General features: G+C 40.3%; 1 protein-coding gene across 2 annotated transcripts in view; it reads left to right on the forward strand.

Annotated features, from left to right (window-relative positions):
* RNGTT (RNA guanylyltransferase and 5'-phosphatase) overlaps positions 1-20,226 on the forward strand; it is a 668,054-nt gene that overhangs the window by 311,150 nt on the left and 336,678 nt on the right. For both annotated transcript variants that reach the window (XM_075338411.1, XM_075338412.1), the window contains exon 11: positions 17,594-17,758. In XM_075338411.1, the coding sequence (XP_075194526.1) occupies positions 17,594-17,758 (165 nt within the window). The remainder of the gene's footprint in view (positions 1-17,593; positions 17,759-20,226) is intronic.

Here is a 20,226-nt window from a genome sequence, read left to right on the forward strand (position 1 = left end):
GGGGTAATTAATGTCTGTGTGAAGAAAAATGTTGCCACTAATGGGTTTCTTATATATAGTGTTGTAATGATTCCAATGTAAATATTGCCATGGATTTGAAGGTCCAAAAACGTTACATTTTTTTATGTTGCTGTGTACACAAAAATACCTTGTTTTTCTATGTGTTTTATTGGATGGGAATTGTGCATATTTTTGGGGAATCCTTTTATAAATATGTCCAGTGATTAATTTCCATTCTTGGCACATATATATTTATTAATCAATTGGACATCCCTCCTGGCTGAGTCATAGAGGGAAAGGAACCCCCCCTTTTTATGAGTTTGTTTTGGCCCCGGTATGTGGTGTTTACGTGTCGGATGGCTGGAACAATCTCGATTTTAAGAGGTGAAGGATCACTTTACGTCTAAGTCTGTGTATTTTCAGACTAATCATGTTAAAAGTTATGTTTTAATAACACATGATGGTATATTGATCATTGAGTTACATGTGAGATCTTATATTTGGACACCTATTGGTGATTAGTATTTGCTTTTTCATGCAACAGAAACTTGGTAACCTGTAAAATAATAAAATTACAAAACCCTTGGAAAATTAGATTTTTAAGATTAAGCGTCAAGAGAGAAATGATGGGGTAAGCAGGAATTTAAAGAAATATCTGCAGTAATCCAAGTGTGCTCTTTGTTCCATTGGCATTTTTTTAGGGTTAACTTAGAGCTTTAGTATCTTTTATATATCCAGACATGGTCTTTACCATGGGTTCTAATAGTTCATCCAACCATGCAGAGATATGTTTATTTAAAGAGCCAATATCAGCAACTATCAGGCTAAAAGGCGGCAGCAGAACGTTCTTGTACTCAGGAAGTTACCAATATGCTGAATGATAAGAATACCTATTGAACATTATGTTGGGATCCAACTGCGAAAATCAAAAGTGACTTATCACATTTATTGACACAAGGCATGTCACTGGGCATAAGTGAAAACAGTATAAATATTTTATGTTACTGAATCAAACTATTGCTGTTCACACTCTGCCAAACGTTCAAAACATTGTTACTGTTTTACTCGTCAGTATATAGTTGATATAAAAAATATGTGGACAGTGATGGAATTTTCATGATTTGGGGTCTGCAGGCCACAATTTGTTTTTGTTTAAAATGATACAACTGAGATGCAATTGAGGTGTAGACTTTCAGGTTTAATTAGAGGGGTTGATTAAAAATATGTTGTGAGACGTTTCGGAATTATAATCATTTGTCTACAAAGTCTCCTAATTTCGCAAAAGTACTTAGACAAAGTAAGTTACCATAAATAAAATGTTCATTTTTATTACTCTATATAGAATCCTTTGCAAGCAATGACTGCTTGAAATTTAAAAGCTATGGACGTCACTAAATGCTGGCTTTCTTCCTGTGTGAAACTTTGTCAGGCCTTTACTGCAGATGACTTCAGTTTTCGCTTGTTTGTAGGTCTACCTCAAGTTCTGATGTATAGAAGGAGGCTGTGGACAAAAAAAGCGCAAATAGGGTCTTACCCCGATATATGTGGGGTGGGGAAGGGGGAGTAAACTCACTCACCTGATGTAGTTGTGACAGTCACAACTACTATAAGTGCATGTAAAACAAGATCCACGGCTGCAGCCACCCAGTGGCAGACATCAGAGAGCAATAGAGAAGGGTGTTCAATTGCCGCGCCAACAGATCACTCATTCAGATGATGAAGACCAATGTCACTTTATTTTCATACAGGTCCACCTGACCTGTATGAAAATAAAGTGACATTGGTCTTCATCATCTGAATGAGTGATCTGTTGGCGCGGCAATTGAACACCCTTCTCTATTGCTCTCTCAAGTTCTGATGTATAAGAGTAATACCTCTGTGCAGATGGCTCTCCTGCTGGAGTCAGACACAAATCAAATGAATTAACAAACAGTGGAGCCACCTTAGAGAGGTATCAATGTAAACAAATATTTCTCAGCCAAGGGAACACTTACTGTGACCATGCGTAACCAGAGTACAAATCAGGAGGGCTCCATATTAAGGCTGGTTGCAAATCATTAACTTAAAGGAATGCAATTCCAGAACTGTTATAGTCTCCATTTTTACTTCAAGTTCTATATTAAGTATGGGAAATACATGCTCGATTGTGTTGAAATCTGGTGATTGACTCTGCCATTGCGGAATTCTCCACTTCTTTGTTTTAAAATAACTTCTAGATTGCTTTCACAGTATGTTTTAGGTCATTGTCCATCTGTACTGTGAATCACCATCCAATCAACCTTGCTGCATTTAGTTGAATCTGAACAGACAGTATCCTGGTCATTTCACAATTCATCTGGCTTCTTCTGGCTTCAGCCACATCATCAATAAACTCTAGTGATCCAGTGCCATTGGAAGCTGTGCATGCCCATGCCAGAGCACTTTCAAAGGACTTGGGAATCAAAACTAAAACAAATATCAATAAACACAAGGTTACCAGTCCATCTCCAGAGATCTTGATGTTCCTTTGTTCACAGTGCACAACATAATCAGGAAGTTTACGGCTGATGGCACTGTAGTTAATCTCCCTGGACGTGGATGGCAGAGAAAAATTGATGAACGGTTGGAACACAGGATAGTCTGGGTAGCGGATAAGCAGCCCAAAAATGTTCCAAATAAATTCAATCTGTCCTGCAACTTCGGTTTGGATCAGTGGTGTTCTGAACTATTCGTCGACATTTTGAATGTCATGAAACACTATGGCAGGAGATCTAGGAGGACCCCACTGCTGACACATAGACAGACATAAAAAGGCTGGACTGCAGTTTGCCAAAATGTAGGTAAGTGAAGATCTTTCTGGTAAAGCACATTGGGAACCGATGAGACCAAGATTGAGATTTCTGATAAAGCACATCTATCTACTGTTTTGCCAAAAATGGAATGAGGCCTACAAAGAAAATAACACAGTACCTACAGTTGTTTTGGGGTTGTTTTTCTTTTCTGTCATTGGGTGCCTTGACTGTGTGCAAGGCATCATAAAATCTGTAGATTACCAAAGGATTTTGGGTTGCAATGTAGTGCCCCAGTATTAAAAATATGGTATTGTATTCTAGGTCATGAGTCTTCCAGCAGGTCAAGGACCCCAAACATAGTTCAGAAAGCCCCCAGAAATGAATGGAAACAAAGCGGAGAGTTCTGAAGTAGCAGCAATAAGTCCGGATCTAAATCCCATTGAACACTTGTAGAGACATCTTATAATTGTTGTTGAAAGAAGTCACCCCTCAAATATGAAAGACCCCTGGAGCAGTTTTCAAAAGAAGAGTGGGTCAAAATTCCAGCTGAGAGGTGTAAAAAGTTTTTTGATGGTTAAGGGAAGCGATTGATTACAGTTATTTTTTCCAAAGAGTGTTCAACCAATATTAAGTTGAGGGTGCTAACAATTTTGTCCGAACCATTTTTGGAATGTTGTGCAAAATTAGGGCTAATTTGCCTCATTTGTTTTACTGTTGTGTTCTTTTTTTTTTTTTGTTTGTTTTTTTTTTTGCGCTGTTCCAAAACATACAAAGGAAATATAGCAAAACCTGTGTAATTGCTATAATTGTCTTGGAGAAATGCTTCATTTTCTGGAACAATTTCAAGGGTGCCAACAGTTTCGGCCATGGTTGTATAACTGTGTCTTGAATATGTTTTGTTAAACAGCTAAAATGTGTGTGACTGTCCAAATATTTCTTGACCTAACTTTAATTTACTGCAGAGGTAGGTTGCATGGTTTGAGGTCTTATCGCTTCATAAACAATTTTAGATGTGGCTGCCCCCACCACTTCCGTCTCCAGCTCAAATAGCTGTAAATGATAGGATGTCCATTACATAGATAACTGTAGCCATGACTCTCTAGAATGAAAGCTCTGGTCTGAAATGAGGCAGGTGAATAAAGAGAAGCAATTTATATCATTTCTCTTAGAAAATAGAATTGGGTATTATAGAAATTGGAGTTATTGAACTCTAATTGTCGGATCCACCAAACCATAATTGAAGCTCACAATTTACAGTCTTTCTGCGTTTTCATTAAACCACAAATCCAATAATGTTGGCTGAAGTCATGAAGATGCACATTCAGACTTTTTCTCCATTGTGCTTCCTAAGAGCAAATTATTTCACATGAAATTAACCTTTTGCATCCTGTAGCAACGTGGATTTGGGAAACTGTACAATTGTAAAATGTGATTTTCTAAGCTTTCCTACCATTACAGATACTTGTTTTGCATTAAACTTGCCTATGGACCTCCTATTAAACCGTAGTGTAACGCCTGCCTGGATCCACAGACTCAGACAGGCTGTATTGGACAGGCTAGGGAGAAGCCACTCACCAAGCAGGACCCCCAGAACCCTGAAACCCTTTAACCCCTAGACAGGGATTTGGAATTACACAGGGCCCTGGAGATCACTACCTGTGGAAGGCTGCAGTCCAAGAGAGTAGTCATCAGGCAGGGTCAAACCAGGAATTGCAGAACAGGGACAGAATCGGCAGGCAAGGACCTCAGCTGAGCCACGGGCACAGACTCCTCTCCCATCACCAGCACTATCCATGGCGGGAACACAGCGTCACCTGGTGATCGGAGCAGAAGTCGCAGGAGCGGACTTCGGTGGAGACATGACACGTAGACTGCAAGCTTTCATGTGAGAGGTGCAAAAAGCAACCCTGTTAAGTTTCATTGTTTCTCAAACATATTTTTGATTTATTAGGTGTAGTAGTTGTAAAAAGGGATATTAATTGTTCAATACATTACTGAAGGTTTAAAGGTAATCTGTCACCAGGTTTTTGCCACTTAATCAGAGCAGCATAATGTAGGGGCAGAGATCCTGATTCCAGCGATGTCACTTACTGGGTTGCTTAGTGTAGTTATGATAAAATCACTAATCAGCAGTAGATTATCATTAGAGAAATACTTGGCCTGCTGCCAGTTAGTCCAGCATATTCATAACGTTTGTATAACTGCTAGATATGCAGCAGAGAAAACGGCAAACATCTCAGTAAGTGACACATCGCTAGAATCAGGATCTCTGTCTTTACATTATGCTGCCCTCAGATGAGGTAGCAAAAACCTGGTGACCAATTTCCTTTAAGATATTCCTGCCAAAATCACTGGCTTTCCTCTGTAGAATAAAACCGTCTTACACTTAGCTTAATACTTTGCATACCTCTATTTGAGGTATACGAGAAAGATTGGACTCCTAGTTGAGATGCTGGACACCATGAGCATTATGAATAGAAAAGTAGTCAGACAAGCCAGGATTATAAGCCAGGAGGTAACGTTTAAAGGGTACTTTACACGCTGCGATATCGGTACCGATATCGCTAGCGAGCGTACCCGCCCCCGTCGGTTGTGCGACACGGCAAATTGCTGCCCATGGCGCACAAAATTGCGCAGACCCGTCACACTACTTACCTGACTAGCGATGTCGCTGTGACCGGCGAACCGCCTCCTTTCTAAGGGCGGCGGTTCATTCGGCGTCATAGCGACGTCACTAAGTGGCCGCCCAATAGCAGAGAAGGGGCGCAGATGAGCGGGACGAACATTCCGCCCACCTCTTTCCTTCCTCATTGCCGGAGGAATGCAGGTAAGGTGAGTTTCCTCGTTCCTGTGATGTGTGCTGCCGCAGGAACAACCAACAACCTCGCTACTCACCTGTCAACGATTTTTGGTGTTGGAGCAACCTCTCCAATACCAACGATTTTCACCTCTTTTGCGATCGTTTTAGGTCGCTCAAACGTGTTACATGCTGCGATGTTGCTAACGACGCCGGATGTGCGTCACAAACACCGTGACCCCGACGATATATCGTTAGTGATGTCGCAGCGTGTAAAGCACCCTTAAGGTTCAGGGAGCAGACAGATGAGGTCAGGAAGAGGTCCGAGGTCAGAAGCCAGGAGGTAATGTATAAGGTTCAGGGAGCAGACAGAAACTTGGTCAGGAAGACTTCCAAGGTCAGAAGCCAAGATCAGAACACTTACACCAGATAGGAGCCAACAGCACACTGAGCAAACAGGAAGTATGACTGGCGAAGTTCAGACAGAGCAAGCCCAATAAAGAAACAGAGCAATCACAAGGAACGAGGCACATATGTGAGGACACCTTCTAAAACCAGCGTGGACCCTAGTGTTGAAATACAACCTGTTAGCAAGTGCACAATACACAGAACGTTTTCAAATGCAAAATGCTCCTTACAGCGGAGCCGTGACAAAAGCATTCCAACTTCAAAATGCTCCGTAGAGTGGATTCGTGACACTAGTGTTTTGATGGAAATTGACAGAGCTCATTGTCAACTGTTCCAGATCTGTACAGAAACTCCGTATAGTGGCTGTAACACCAGCAAAGAAGCCACTATTACCCCAAACTTGAGCAGGCACATCATGTGACACTATACTATGAAGAAAAAGACATGGATCGCACATCCCAAAAATACAATGATCTAAAGCCGCTAGGCAAAAAATTAAATAGAACATGAGGTTCTTTTGTTACCATTCTGATCAGATTGTATTAAGCCCGCTGCCACGTCACGGCAAACCTGTTGAGTGGGTCCCTAACCTGACCTTTTTGTGCGGCACTGTGCACTGTGCCACACAAAAAGGGTCAGGTTAGGGACCCACTCAAGAGGTTTGCCGTGACGTGGCAGTGGGCTTAATACAATCTGATCAGAATGGTAACAAAAGAACCTCATGTTCTATTTCATTTTTTGCCTAGCGGCTTTAGATCATTGTATTTTTGGGATGTGCGATCCATGTCTTTTTCTTCATAGTGTTTTACATCATGTGACACTGCTTTTAATTTTTACCACTTATGTTGTCGTATGGTGCCTCCATAAGCCTTTGTGCATAGGAAAAATATACCGTACGCTCCAAAAGGCAGTACTAGCGGCAAATAGTGCAATTCTACATTGGAGCTTTAACAAAGCCAATGTTATAAGTAGTATGAATGAGCTCCTAATAGATTGCAATTTTGGGCCAAGTCCATTCATTAATCATATGAATGGGGGGGTCATCTTGTCCCCAGTGTGAATGGAGCAATGATTGTGCAGGCACACTGCCACTGCGATCAAAGTCCATAGGACTGATGGTCAGATACACCTAGCAAGTATTGTAACTTTGATTATGCTGCTGATCGATTCTATGGAATCTAAGTAGTAGGTAAATGGATGGATATACAGTTAGGTCCAGAAATATTTGGACAGTGACACAAGTTTTGTTATTTTAGCTGTTTACAAAAACATGTTCAGAAATACAATTATATATATAATATGGGCTGAAAGTGCACACTCCCAGCTGCAATATCAGAGTTTTCACATCCAAATCGGAGAAAGGGTTTAGGAATCCTAGCTCTGTAATGCATAGCCTCCTCTTTTTCAAGGGACCAAAAGTAATTGGACAAGGGACTCTAAGGGCTGCAATTAACTCTGAAGGCGTCTCCCTCGTTAACCTGTAATCAGTGAAGTAGTTAAAAGGTCTGAGGTTGATTACAGGTGTGTGGTTTTGCATTTGGAAGCTGTTGCTGTGACCAGACAACATGCGGTCTAAGGAACTCTCAATTGAGGTGAAGCAGAACATCCTGAGGCTGAAAAAAAAGAAAAAATCCATCAGAGAGATAGCAGACATGCTTGGAGTAGCAAAATCAACAGTCGGGTACATTCTGAGAAAAAAGGAATTGACTGGTGAGCTTGGGAACTCAAAAAGGCCTGGGCGTCCACGGATGACAACAGTGGTGGATGATCGCCGCATACTTTCTTTGGTGAAGAAGAACCCGTTCACAACATCAACTGAAGTCCAGAACACTCTCAGTGAAGTAGGTGTATCTGTCTCTAAGTCAACAGTAAAGAGAAGACTCCATGAAAGTAAATACAAAGGGTTCACATCTAGATGCAAACCATTCATCAATTCCAAAAATACACAGGCCAGAGTTAAATTTGCTGAAAAACACCTCATGAAGCCAGCTCAGTTCTGGAAAAGTATTCTATGGACAGATGAGACCAAGATCAACCTGTACCAGAATGATGCCTCCAAAGGATTCGCAACAAAATATTGAAAATAATTTTTTTTTTTTGGGTTTGGTTTATTTGTCCAATTACTTTTGACCTCCTAAAATGTGGAGTGTTTGTAAAGAAATGTGTACAATTCCTACAATTTCTATCAGATATTTTTGTTCAAACCTTCAAATTAAACGTTACAATCTGCACTTGAATTCTGTTGTAGAGGTTTCATTTCAAATCCAATGTGGTGGCATGCAGAGCCCAACTCGCGAAAATTGTGTCACTGTCCAAATATTTCTGGACCTAACTGTAGATTGTAAAATGATCCACTGAACCCAGAAATAACTTTGTTCTAGTGTTCAGAAACATACAACATAGTGTCCAGGTATGTGATCTGTCTTTTGCCTTTGTGTTTTCCAAGCCAATGTGTGTGATATATAGTTGTAGTGTAATGCTTATTTCTTTGATTAAGTAAAATGAATGATGAAGGGAATGCAGATGTCAGCTGTGTGCTTTGGATCGACACTAATAATGTTAGCACTGCTAATAATAATCAGCCTGCACTTGTTCAGTATCATTAAAGTTACTAAGACAGTAGTGACATGTGTTCTCTTCTGGTTCACTACATGGAGCTTTCTGGTAGCCCGTGCATATCTTGTAATGGGGTACTTAGCGTTCAACAAATCATTTAAGACCACGCAGGAACAGTTCATTGTAATAAAAGACAAATGTTTACATCAAGATTTCCATCCTCTTTATTTACTGGCAGCTAATTGCCTTCCTGGGTTAATACATTTCTGGAAACACTTGTTACGGTATTTGGATTTTAGAATTATGAGCTTTGTATTGTCTCATTCGCGGCAATATCCTTTTTTTTTTTTTTTTCTTTTTTTTCCTCTTAACAAAAAGCCCAAAACAAATGTTGAATTAGAAACATATCCAAAAATTTAAATCCAACAAATATTTAAGGTTTCAATATTGTTTTATCTCGTTCTTGTCACCATATACATTTAATTTTTTTTTACCTATGAAACTAAGGTATTACTTTTCAATTAATAACACCCTCCCAGTGGTTTGATTAGTGATGTTGCTTTACAGTTTTCATGGTTGTCTTCTTATGGTATCTATTATGAATAGAAAAGAAGGAACTAAATGGTTGGATAAAAAAAGTTAAATAATTTGCTAAATATACACCAATTAGCCGTAGCATTAAAACCACTGACGTGTAAAGTGAAGAACATGAATATTCTTCAATTCCACCCTTGAAATGAAGAGATGTATTAGACGATAAGTGAAAGTCAGTTTTTGAAATGAATGGAAACAAGAAAAATGAGAAAGGTGTAAAGCTATGTGCGCACGTGTGCGTATTACATGCAGTTACGCTGCGCTTTGTAGTTCATCAGTGTGCTGTGGAGTAACTGTGGAGGAAAGCCTCAGAGAGAATAAGCGCTTAGTGGGCGTTGTGGTATCTAGCGCTGTAATGAGCGAGGAAAGATAACTGGACAAGTTCGTAAAAGGCCAATTCTCATTGATACACATGGGGAATTAAGGCTCAGCGCAACTGTTCTGAACTGAACTCTGGTTGCACAAATTGCTGAAAAAGTTAATGCTAGCTATGGTAAAAATACACAGTGCATGACCAGTTCAGCATGTGGCTCTATAGCCACAGACCAGTCAAAATGCCCATGCTAGGCGTAAATAGAAGACTTTTGGCACTCATCCATAAATTCATTGTGCTTTATTACAAATACTACAGGTATGCGAGATAAATGGCTCACTCTCAGGGCAATGCTGTTTCAAGGCATGAATTAATGGACAAGTGCAAAAAAAAAAAAATCAATGGTGTATGATTGCTGCTGAGCACATTTATTTTCTGCGCTTGTGACCCAGGGAATGAGTGTGATCCTCCGATAAGAGCTAAAAGGATCCATGATTTAATGGGATCAGTAGTGCCAGTGAGGAATTTCTTTATTGCTGATTTGTAGTGATAACTTAGTTTTCATCTGAGATGCTGATTATTTATGGCAGAAGGTTGTAGTATGGAGGATGACACGCCGAAGAGAGAAGGGCCAAATATGGACGGTGTAATTGTAGGTCGGGAAGATGAAAACGTTCTTTTCCCAGTAGAATTTACAAGAATGCATCAATCAATGAGTACTTACTTATTGGAAAGTAAGTTTAATTTTTGCAGGCCATGAGAAAGCATATGTTCACGCGTTTCGGCTTGAGGGACTGCTGCTGATCCCATTTACCTGTAGTATTTGGAATAAAGCACTTTGAATGTATGGATCACTGCCTTTGCCTGAGGATTTGTCTTTGCTGCTGAGCATTGTTGTCTCTGCTTGTGACCCCATTGAAAAGTGTGATCAGTAATTAAATACTTAAAGACGCCGTGATATATTGGACTCAGTAGTGTTTCAGATTTAAGTAAAAAAAAATTGGCATTGTGTTGCTCGGAGCTATGCTTTTTTTGAGTGAAACCACGAGTTCTAGCATTCAATTGTATATAAACATCAGCGTTCTTATTTCAGTATTCCTGTTCCGTACTTGCAAACACAAGTACAAAAATAACTGGAGAGCTGGACTACCTGTATAATGGACAACAGCAGTGTCCTAATGATATTAGCAGATACCTCCAATTAGAAATGTAGTATAGTTCTCCAGAGACCAGTGAACTCACTATTGGGGGCTCCTCCGTCCCACTCCAGATGACTGACTTGTTTCCCCCCATGTACACACATATTGATAAACCTGTTGGTCATGAGAGCAGGGCAGGGAGAAGCCTCTGGGGATCGCTTCAGAATCCACAGCCAGCTTTTTAAAGGAAACCTGTCATGTGGCAAAGTGCTGTAAACCTCCAGATATAAGGTTATTCTGCAGGTTTCTAGGGTTCTGAAATTGACTAAAAGCCAGCTCTAATGGTAAGCCAACTGTCAGCCTGCCACGAGGGTGTGGTTACAGGCGCCGCTCACTATACGCTGAGCTATGACTGAAAGCCGAATTCTGCTTGGAGGAATAAAGTTCATTTTCTCCTGGCATCGGGGCTCTAACTGCGGCCACCTTCCCGGTTTAGAATGTTAATAACCTACATGTTAACCCCGTATCTGCAGGTTAAGGCCTAAGACACTTGGCATGAAAATCAGAGCGAGTGGAATGCGATGTTTTTTATTGCATTCCACTAGGACCAATATTAGCCTATGTGCCAGCACCTATGAGCGATTATTTTCTCAGTCTTAATCGGACCGAGAAAACAATCGCAGCATGTTGCAATTTTAATGCGAGACTATCTCTCACACCCATTCAAGTGTATGGGGCGAAAGAAAGATCACACTGCACTCGCTGTACACCGATGTACCGCGAATGCAGAGCGAGAAGGGCAATAGCCGGCTACGGAGGAGAGAGGGAGATAAATCCTTCCCTCCCCTCCTCAGTGCCCCCCCACCCCCCCCGCAGCTAAGGTCTGATCGCATGATCGGACCTCAGTCACAGTGACACTTGCATTACACTCAGCTCTTGCTGTACTGCCAGCGTGAGCCGAGTGTCATGCGAGGATCGCAGTAGATCTCAGTGTGGCCCCGGCCTAATAGTGTTTTTTCACTTGACGGGTTACACTTTTAAAGTATGCTTGCTCTGATGTTTCGTAGTAAAATCTACCAGGTTCCAATTGCTCAGCCAGTGTTTGATGTATGTTGCTTGTGCTTCGAACAGCATGATTCTGGTGACCGGTTCCCTTTAATGATTTCCCTTTTGAATTTTGTAGTACTAAAGTTTGAAGTGTAATGAATATGTTTTTGATCACATTACACCTTTAGCAGCAGCAATTGTAGTTTTTTTTTCTTCAGAACACCAATGTACCTTTTTTAATAAGCCAGACCGAGAACAAAAAGGAATATAATTGTAATCGGTTTAAATAATACAAACATTTTGAGTTCTTAGCATGGCTCGTTCCTTTTAAAGCTTTCATGTATTCACATCACAGAGATTACAAGTGCAGTTGAAAGGAGTGGGTCATGAATTTTCTTTGGGTTTGGCAATTTAATTTAATGTTACACTGCTATGCCTGTAGGGGGGCTCCTTTCAAAGTTTCCAGTCAGCATTTGAAATGCAAATATTGTCTCTTTTTCACATTGCATTCATTTGCAACATGTTCTTGATGCAATAACTAAAGTTCAGGAAACATCAGTGCCACACAAGCAGATGAGAGACTTTCCCCGAACCCAATATGTGTATCCCTGTGTGGTAGCTGGAATAACTGTTTCCTTATCCTGACTGTCACAAGTTTATCATGCCTACTGTAGTGATCAACTTTAAGCCATTCATCTTATTTGACATAGTAGTCTAAATCATGTCCAGTTGAGACACTTGTTTCTCGCACTTCAGCAGTTGTGTGGTGGGCATGTTACATTAATCTTCTGAATGACTTTGCCATTGACATTTCTATTTCCTTACAATATGTTCTTGTATCGCTCCATATGTTGCGTAAAAGTTTAATTCAAGCTCTGGTTTATATTTTATTAATGGTGGCTTTGAAAATTGACTGATCTTGTGACTTCTGGGTTTGTAGACTTGACTAATGTTGGTTCACACTCCATATCATAGATGCAAAGATGAGTTGGGCTATAAATATATATGATCAGAGGCGCATCATCAAAGGGGATCTGTCATATGAGAAGCTTAAAGAATCAAAAAAATCTTTTCATAAATCGTACAAGAAAAATATTTCCTCTCGGATAAAAACTCTGGCCCTTTTAAAAAGGAGCCTGGAATCCATCTCTCCACAGTCTCACTATTTTTACAGCTTTTTGAGACTTCCTGCATGTGGGAGATACCACTGTGAGGGAGAGCCTTGAGTGAATAGCATATACACTCAGTAGATTTGTGCCACTGTTTTATGACAGTTGGCTGATGGAAGCCATTATCTCTCCCCCATTTCCTTGAGATGCTGGATTGTCATTGCAAACAAGCACCTGTACCTTGTCCTCCCCACCTCATTGTAGATTGTAAGCTCTCATGAGCAGGATTGTCTTTTTTTCCCTCAAATTATTGTATTTTCTATAACTGTTACTTGTTTGTATATGATCCTCCTGAATTGTAAAGCGCTGCAGAATATGTTGGGGCTATAGAAATAAAGATTATTATTATTATTATTACTATTATTGTTATTATATAAGCAGCAATGATAGATGGATTTCTTTGAATTATGGATTAGCAAGAGGATAAGGAAGCTTAAAGAAGCAGAAAAATAGCTAAAACTTGTCACAACATTCTCTTTATTGTTGCTGCTGTTATGTCTGTGTGTATGTAGTGACTGGAAGCTGTTTGTTTTTTTGTGGGTCAACCTTTTAGATGCAGCAATGTCCTCCTTTAGCTTAGCGCTATAATGTACAAGGACATCTTATTACATGACTAATTAATAGGAATATTCCGTTTGTAGTTTAGGCTCCTGGTTGATGAGAATTTTTGCTTTTTTTCATTTTTGCTTTTTTGTTGCTCATTAGGATACGTTGATGAATTAATTCTTTAGGTTTGTACTTTGCTTTTGGCGAAATTATAATAAAATAGTTGAAATGTTTCTCCTATTGTATCCTATGGAAGAACAACTTGGCAAAACGAGCAACTTAATAGGTTTGTCTTGAATCCAAGTGCAGAAATGCAAGAATTCTGCCAAAAAAGGTACAAAACTCCATTCAGATACTGTAGATGATTAATTTTTCCCCCTCAAGGGTTGTTGCTCCCAGAGATGAAAATCTCACTAGATTTTGCACTCACTCTGCAAAATTAAAAGTAAAGTTTGTAGGTCTACAATACTGATGAGAACGCTTTCATTTGCTAATGGCATAATTTGGAAAAGGCTTTGGATTTAATATCCGTTTTCTCGTTTTTCTTAGAAAAAATAGGTCCGCTCCAATTATAACAGTAGTTTGGTAAAAGGTTAGGAATGAGGTGGCGTCTGATGCCCATCAACCCTTACTCCCTGACATGGCAGGGTGCCAGTGGTTTATAGTGACAACCTTCTGAAGGCCTGCCATATTAATACCTTCACTTCCACGCAATTGTCGTTTTTTTGTTGTTTCCCATAAGCCATAAGGTTTTTATTTTATTTTTCCATCAAAATAGCCATATGAGGGCTTGTATTTTGTAGGACGAGTTGTACTTTTGAATGACACCATACATTCTGCCTCATTGCACTGGAAAACGGAAAAAAATCCAAGTGCATTAAAATTGCTAAAAAAAGGTGCAATTCTATAATTGTTTTTTGTTTTTTTTTATTTACCATGTTCGATTTATGGTAAAACCGACGTGGCAATATGATTCTCCGGGTCAGTATGAGTACGTAAATACCAAACATGTATAGTTTTTGTATTTGTTATTTTTTTTCAGCCACATAAAAAGAAAAAAAATGTAAATTTGTAGTTTTTTGTGATCCATAATCTTACATTTTTCAGGGTCTAGGGCTGTGTGAGGGTTTGTTTTTTTGCGTCCTGAACAAAGTTTTTTTTAGTGATACCATTTTGAGGTAGATATAATCTTTTTATCGCCTCATTGCATTTTATTTAATGTTGCCGGTACAAAAAAACCCCTTAATTCTGACGCTATAATTTTTTTTCTTGTTACGCTGTTTACTGATCAGATTAATTTATTTAATTTTTTATAGATCGGAGATTTCTGACCGCAGCGATACTAAATGTGTATTTTTTACTTAATTTTAATGGAGCAACTGGGGGGTGATTTGAACGTTTGTGGGGTTTTTTTCCATTTTTTTAAATACTTTTTTACTTTTTACAGTATTTAATAGTCTCCTTAGGGAACTTGAAGCTGCACTGTTTTTTACAGCAGAAATCACAACCTCCTTTGAATGCCGGCTCGCAACCGGAGTTCACAGGAGGATTGTAATCGCAGGCACAGTCACAGCTGACCCCTAGCTATCATGTCAACCCATTGGCTCCCCTTAATTATATCACGGGTGTTTCGATGGGGGCGGGGAATGACGTACCACCCTGTCCCCAACGTACCACCCTGTAGGCACGTGTCAGAGATTGACAGCAGAATTTAACTAACAGCTGCTTGCTGATCTCTGATCCACCTGTGGCTGTTTAAAGGCAAATGATGGCTGATTAAATCAGCCATCATGTGCAGAAAAAGGTGCGGGCTCAGCATTCGAGCCTACATCAAAGGCAGAAGCACAACTTTTGACGTACATGTATGTCAATAGTCGTGAAGGGGTTAATATATCTATAGGTGACTACATAAAAAACACTTTTTAAAATAACAAAAATGAAAGTTTGTCACCCTATTTTTCCCAATAAATGGCATAGTCTGAAAGATAATGATCATATTTGGTATCACCATTTTATTTATTTTACTCACTTATATAGCAATATTAGTTCCACAGTCTTCAAAGTATTACAATAGACTAGTGTTTATTGACATGTAAATTTTTCTTTTTTTCTTTTAAGGGAAGACAACCGTTTGACTCGTCAAAATTACTGAGAGCATGGAAAAAGCAGTGTAAACATGTGAAGGAGTCAGGGATATTTAGGTTGCATTACTGAGAAATCAAGGCTTTTTTTATTTTTTAAGTCCCATGGTGCTTGCAGTTGCCCAGCACTCTCCTCTGCTTTAATGACTCCTCTAGTGTCCAATGATCGAACCCTAGAACCCTTAGCCCATGTACACATGGTGAGTATTTGGTGAGTTCTTTATCTCCGTCTTTGTAAGTAGTAATGAGGGAGCTTGCGTACTCGAAACAAGCTGGTCGGCCGCTCAGACGGGCTTGACTCGAGTATCGAGTATTATGGAAGTCAATGAAAACTCGTTTTGAGTGCCAGCACCTGAGTATGGTAGTACTCGCTCATCCCTCTTTTTCCTCAGAGAATAAGTATTTTTTTTTTTTTTACCCACTCCTTGTTTTGGCTTACAAATATGGAGGTAAAAGCTCACCAAATTCTGAACATGTCCTTACTCTGATGGGAGAGCATGGCAACCATTCTTGTTAGCTGCACATTAGAGGATCTGTGGCTATGAAAATGTGCCTGACCATCACCTCAAGTGTGTTTAGACTTCTTTCTCCATAGACTAACTCACCCAGTCAAGTGTTTTGGGGTGTCTTTTCATAAAGCGCTGATACCTCTTGTCTGTTTTGTTGTATTCCCCAAAATGTAATATTCTGTTGTACCTATTCGAACAGCTCCATATTGAGCCATTCCTCTGTTATCCCTAAAAAAAAAATGTAGGATAAAAATAATTTGGATAAATGGACAGCTGTGATTTGTAGAGTTGGATCTTAGTCCCTGAGCACTGTGCACCCTGTCCGCACAGTGCTGACAGTATCAACTGGAACGGCACAGCGCAGAAATCAAAGTAAAGATGCTTGAGTTATTTCATGTGGAACGCAATTGTTTAATGAAACGGACGTGACAGAGGACTTAATGGCATATAACTTTCTAGATCAAGCGGTGAAAATGACATTCTGAAATCACTTAATGTAGCGGAAAAGATTCTAAAATCACTGAATGATTTAATGACAGATTTTTTTTCGTCCTTGCGTTCTGAGAGCTAAAACGTTTACTTTTCTTAAAGATTAACTTTCCTGTCAACACAGCTGAGAGAGCTTAAAGAAGTGGTTCACCCATATTTATTATTGGCTAGATCGATATGTTGAGAAACAATGTTTCTCTCAAATACCTTATGTTGGCAATAGTGCCTGTGAGAAGCACTATTGCAGTCTGCTCTTCCCTATCACTTGACCTCCGGGCTCTGTAACCTCGGAGATCCGGTGATGTCACGTCAACTTTTTGATCACCTGACATCACCGCGGCTGGCCCCAGTCTCTGTGAGTCACTGGGCTGTGGGCGGTGTTTCACTGCTCATCACAGCCCAGCATCGCTCCTGCTTGCAGCCCTCTGCTGTGAGGGAGCAGGGAGCTGATGGGATGTGACGCTGGGCTGTGATGAGCGGTGAAACAGCGCCCACAGCCAATCACGTAGACTGTTGCCAACCGCGGTTATGTCAGGTCAGCAGGAAGTTGACGTGACATCACCGGATCCCTGAGGTCGCGGAGCCCGGTGGTCAGGCGATGGGGAAGAACGGTCTGCAATAGCGCCGCTCACAGGCACTATTGCCAACATAAGGTATTTGAGAGAAACATTGTTTCTCAACATATCGATCTAGCAAATAATAAATATGGGTGAACCTCCCCTTTAATTTTAAGGTAAGTTCTTTCCATCACTGCGCTGTAAGGCTATGTTCACACGTTGCATTTTTTGTGTTTCCCCCCCCCCCCACAAGTTTTATGCAAATTAAATGCATAAACAGCACATAGATGCCATTAGGATCATTACAATGCTGCTTTTTCTTCACTAGTCACGTTTGATTCACAGATCGGATCGAAAATAGATGTCTGGGGTTGTTTTGTTTTTTTTTGTTTTTTTTTGTATAGAATATCAAAGCTGTGTTAATGGTGTTTTTCTTGATTTCAGTTGTGCTACTAGAATCAGATTTTTCCCCCAAAGGTCACCACAATGCAACTTGTTTTGTCTTTGCTGCTAAATGATTCGATTTTATTTTAATTGCCCACTTTGTCATTTTTCAGGGTCAACCTGTTGGGGACTGTGACTTCAACATCCGTCTGGCTTGCATTGAAAAGGAGATAATTTTTCCCAGACATGAAAAAATGAAGACTGGGCATATAGATAAAACGCAGGAACCTTTTAGTGTTCGAAATAAGCCATTTTTCGACATAAATGCAGCAAGAAAGGTATGTGTATAAACTAAAGTGGGAAAACTTTCAAATTATTTCTTCCAGATCTAGGATCTCTAAATTGTGTGGTTCCCATATGTTTGCAATTTATCACTGTTTGACATGCAATCATAGGTAAAACCCAACTCTGAATATCTTTTCATGTGGATGGCAAAATTTCACCTTTTCTACTGTATGTTTAGGTGACCAACACCACTTGCTCCACTGCTGCATATTTATGCAGGTTGAAAATGGCCAGAAAGCTGAACTGACGGTTTTTGTTGTTTTAAGCATGTCCAGTTGATATCACCCATCTTTTTCACAAGTTTTAAGTTTGAGTATAAAGGGCCTCTGCATGCCGTGAGACCAGTTATAACAGGGTGCATCTAGCATCAATTGAAAGGGGTATCTATCATAACCATTTTGTTTTTTTTATGTACTGTATTTTTTGTTTTATAAGACGCACCTCAAATTTAGAGATAAAAAAAGGAAAAAAAATAAAAATGAGGTCCGTCTTATACTCCTGTGTTGTCTTACCGGAGGGGGCTGCAGTGATGGTGAAGCGGGTCACTAGAGGCAGAGGTTGTGGTGGCAGCTGCGGTCCGTGGCAGTGGCGGCAGCACTGGCGGTCAGTGGCGGCAGCAGCGGCGGGTCCATGGTGTCAGTAGCAGCAGTGGTGGGTCCGTGGTGTCAGTAGTAGCAGCAGCGGCTGGTCAGTAGTGGAGCAGGCCAGGGCGGTGAGTGTCTGTGTCTGTCCGCAGTCCCGGTTCAAATGATGGTGCCTGGAGCAGCGCATGCACAGATGGAGCTCTCATCCAAGAGCTCCATCTACGCACGCGCTGACTCCCGGCATCATCATTCGAACCAGGACCTGGGACACTCACCGCACATCCGCCCGCCCTCACAGGGTGGCAGCCAGCAGGCCTCTCACCCACTCGCACAGAGAGGCAGCTGGCCTCCAGGACAGAGAGGGAGCCGGCCGCCCGAACGCACCCGGTCGCCGCACAGACAGCTCCCCCAGTAAGCTATATTCAGATTTTAAGACGCACTCCTCATTTTCCTCCCAAAGTTTTGGGAGGAAAAGTGCCTCTTATAATCCGAAAAATACGGTATTTAACAAAATATATGAAATAAGCTAAAAGGGAAATAGGGCAATAGGGTCTTATCTGGGATAAAAAGGCAATAAAAAGAGGTGCATGCTCATCTTGGAGCTGAATAAAATTGCATGTAAAGCTATCAGCTGCTGCAGAACCATGGACTCATTGAGCCAACAAGCATGATGTGGTTAAGTTCTGCACTGCTTGACAGAGGTTCAGACAATGCGGTATTCAATACAAAGTGATTTATTCGATCTACATGTTTTCGAAGTCTCCAACTTCTTCCTCAGGATCACAGCCACATATTTTGATATGTGGCTGTGTTTTCGAGGAAGAAGTCAAAAACTTTGAAACATGTAGATTGGATAAACCCTTGATATGTGGCTGTGATCATGAGGAAGAAGTCAGAAACTTTGAAACACATAGATCAAGTAAACCCTAGATATGTGGCTGTGACCCTGAGGAAGTAGGGGATGTCGAAACACATAGATCGAATAAACCCCTGATATGTGATTGTGATCTTGAGTAAGAAGTCAGAAACTTCGAATCGCATAGATCAAGTAAACCCTTGATATGCAGCTGTGATCCTGAGGAAGAAGTAGGAGACTTTGAAATATGTAGATTGAATAAACCCTTGATATGTGGCTCTGATCCTGAGGAAGAAGTCTAAGACTTCGAAATGCGTACATCAAATAAACCTCTGTTTTTATTGAATACTGCATTGTCTGAGCCTTTGTAAAGTTGCACAGAAGCAACATAAAATGGCATAGTACCCACACTTATCCATTTGAGGATAGTCATAATGCATACTAGGAAACCAAGCAAAGGAAATTCCTGCAATAGTAGTGCTGGCAGAATGCTTATGAAGAGAAACCACCAACTGAAAAGACAGAATGGTAAGTTACAAATCATGAGAATTATGACGTTCTAGGGCCAATTGCATCAAAGCAGCTGACTTGTGGGGGATAAGGGCAGCAAGAATATGCTTTTCTACAGCTTTCTTGTGAAAGGAGCTGTGTGCTTCAACTTTTTTAAAGGAAAGGCTGCTAAAATGTAGTAATCCATTAAATACATATTTAAGATAAATATTGCGAACTCTGTAGAGAACACAAACATGTATGATTTTGGTAATTTAAATGATGGTAGTCTCTGATCAACGTAAAAATCCCAACCTTTCCTGCATCTACAGCATAATAATGTAATTTAAACAGTAACGTTCCTCCCAGAATGGGTAAGTAATAGCACATTTGTCACACATGTCAATTTTACCAAGACTGAATAACTTTACACTTGTTCTTTTAAACAGCACCTCCATTCATCCAGGAAACTAGCAAGACTGCTGCTGCATTGTTAGAAGCCATCTAGCCCCAGACTTGATATTATTAGCAG

This window comes from Anomaloglossus baeobatrachus, chromosome 3 (assembly GCF_048569485.1).
Source record: "Anomaloglossus baeobatrachus isolate aAnoBae1 chromosome 3, aAnoBae1.hap1, whole genome shotgun sequence".
NCBI lineage: Eukaryota > Metazoa > Chordata > Amphibia > Anura > Aromobatidae > Anomaloglossus > Anomaloglossus baeobatrachus.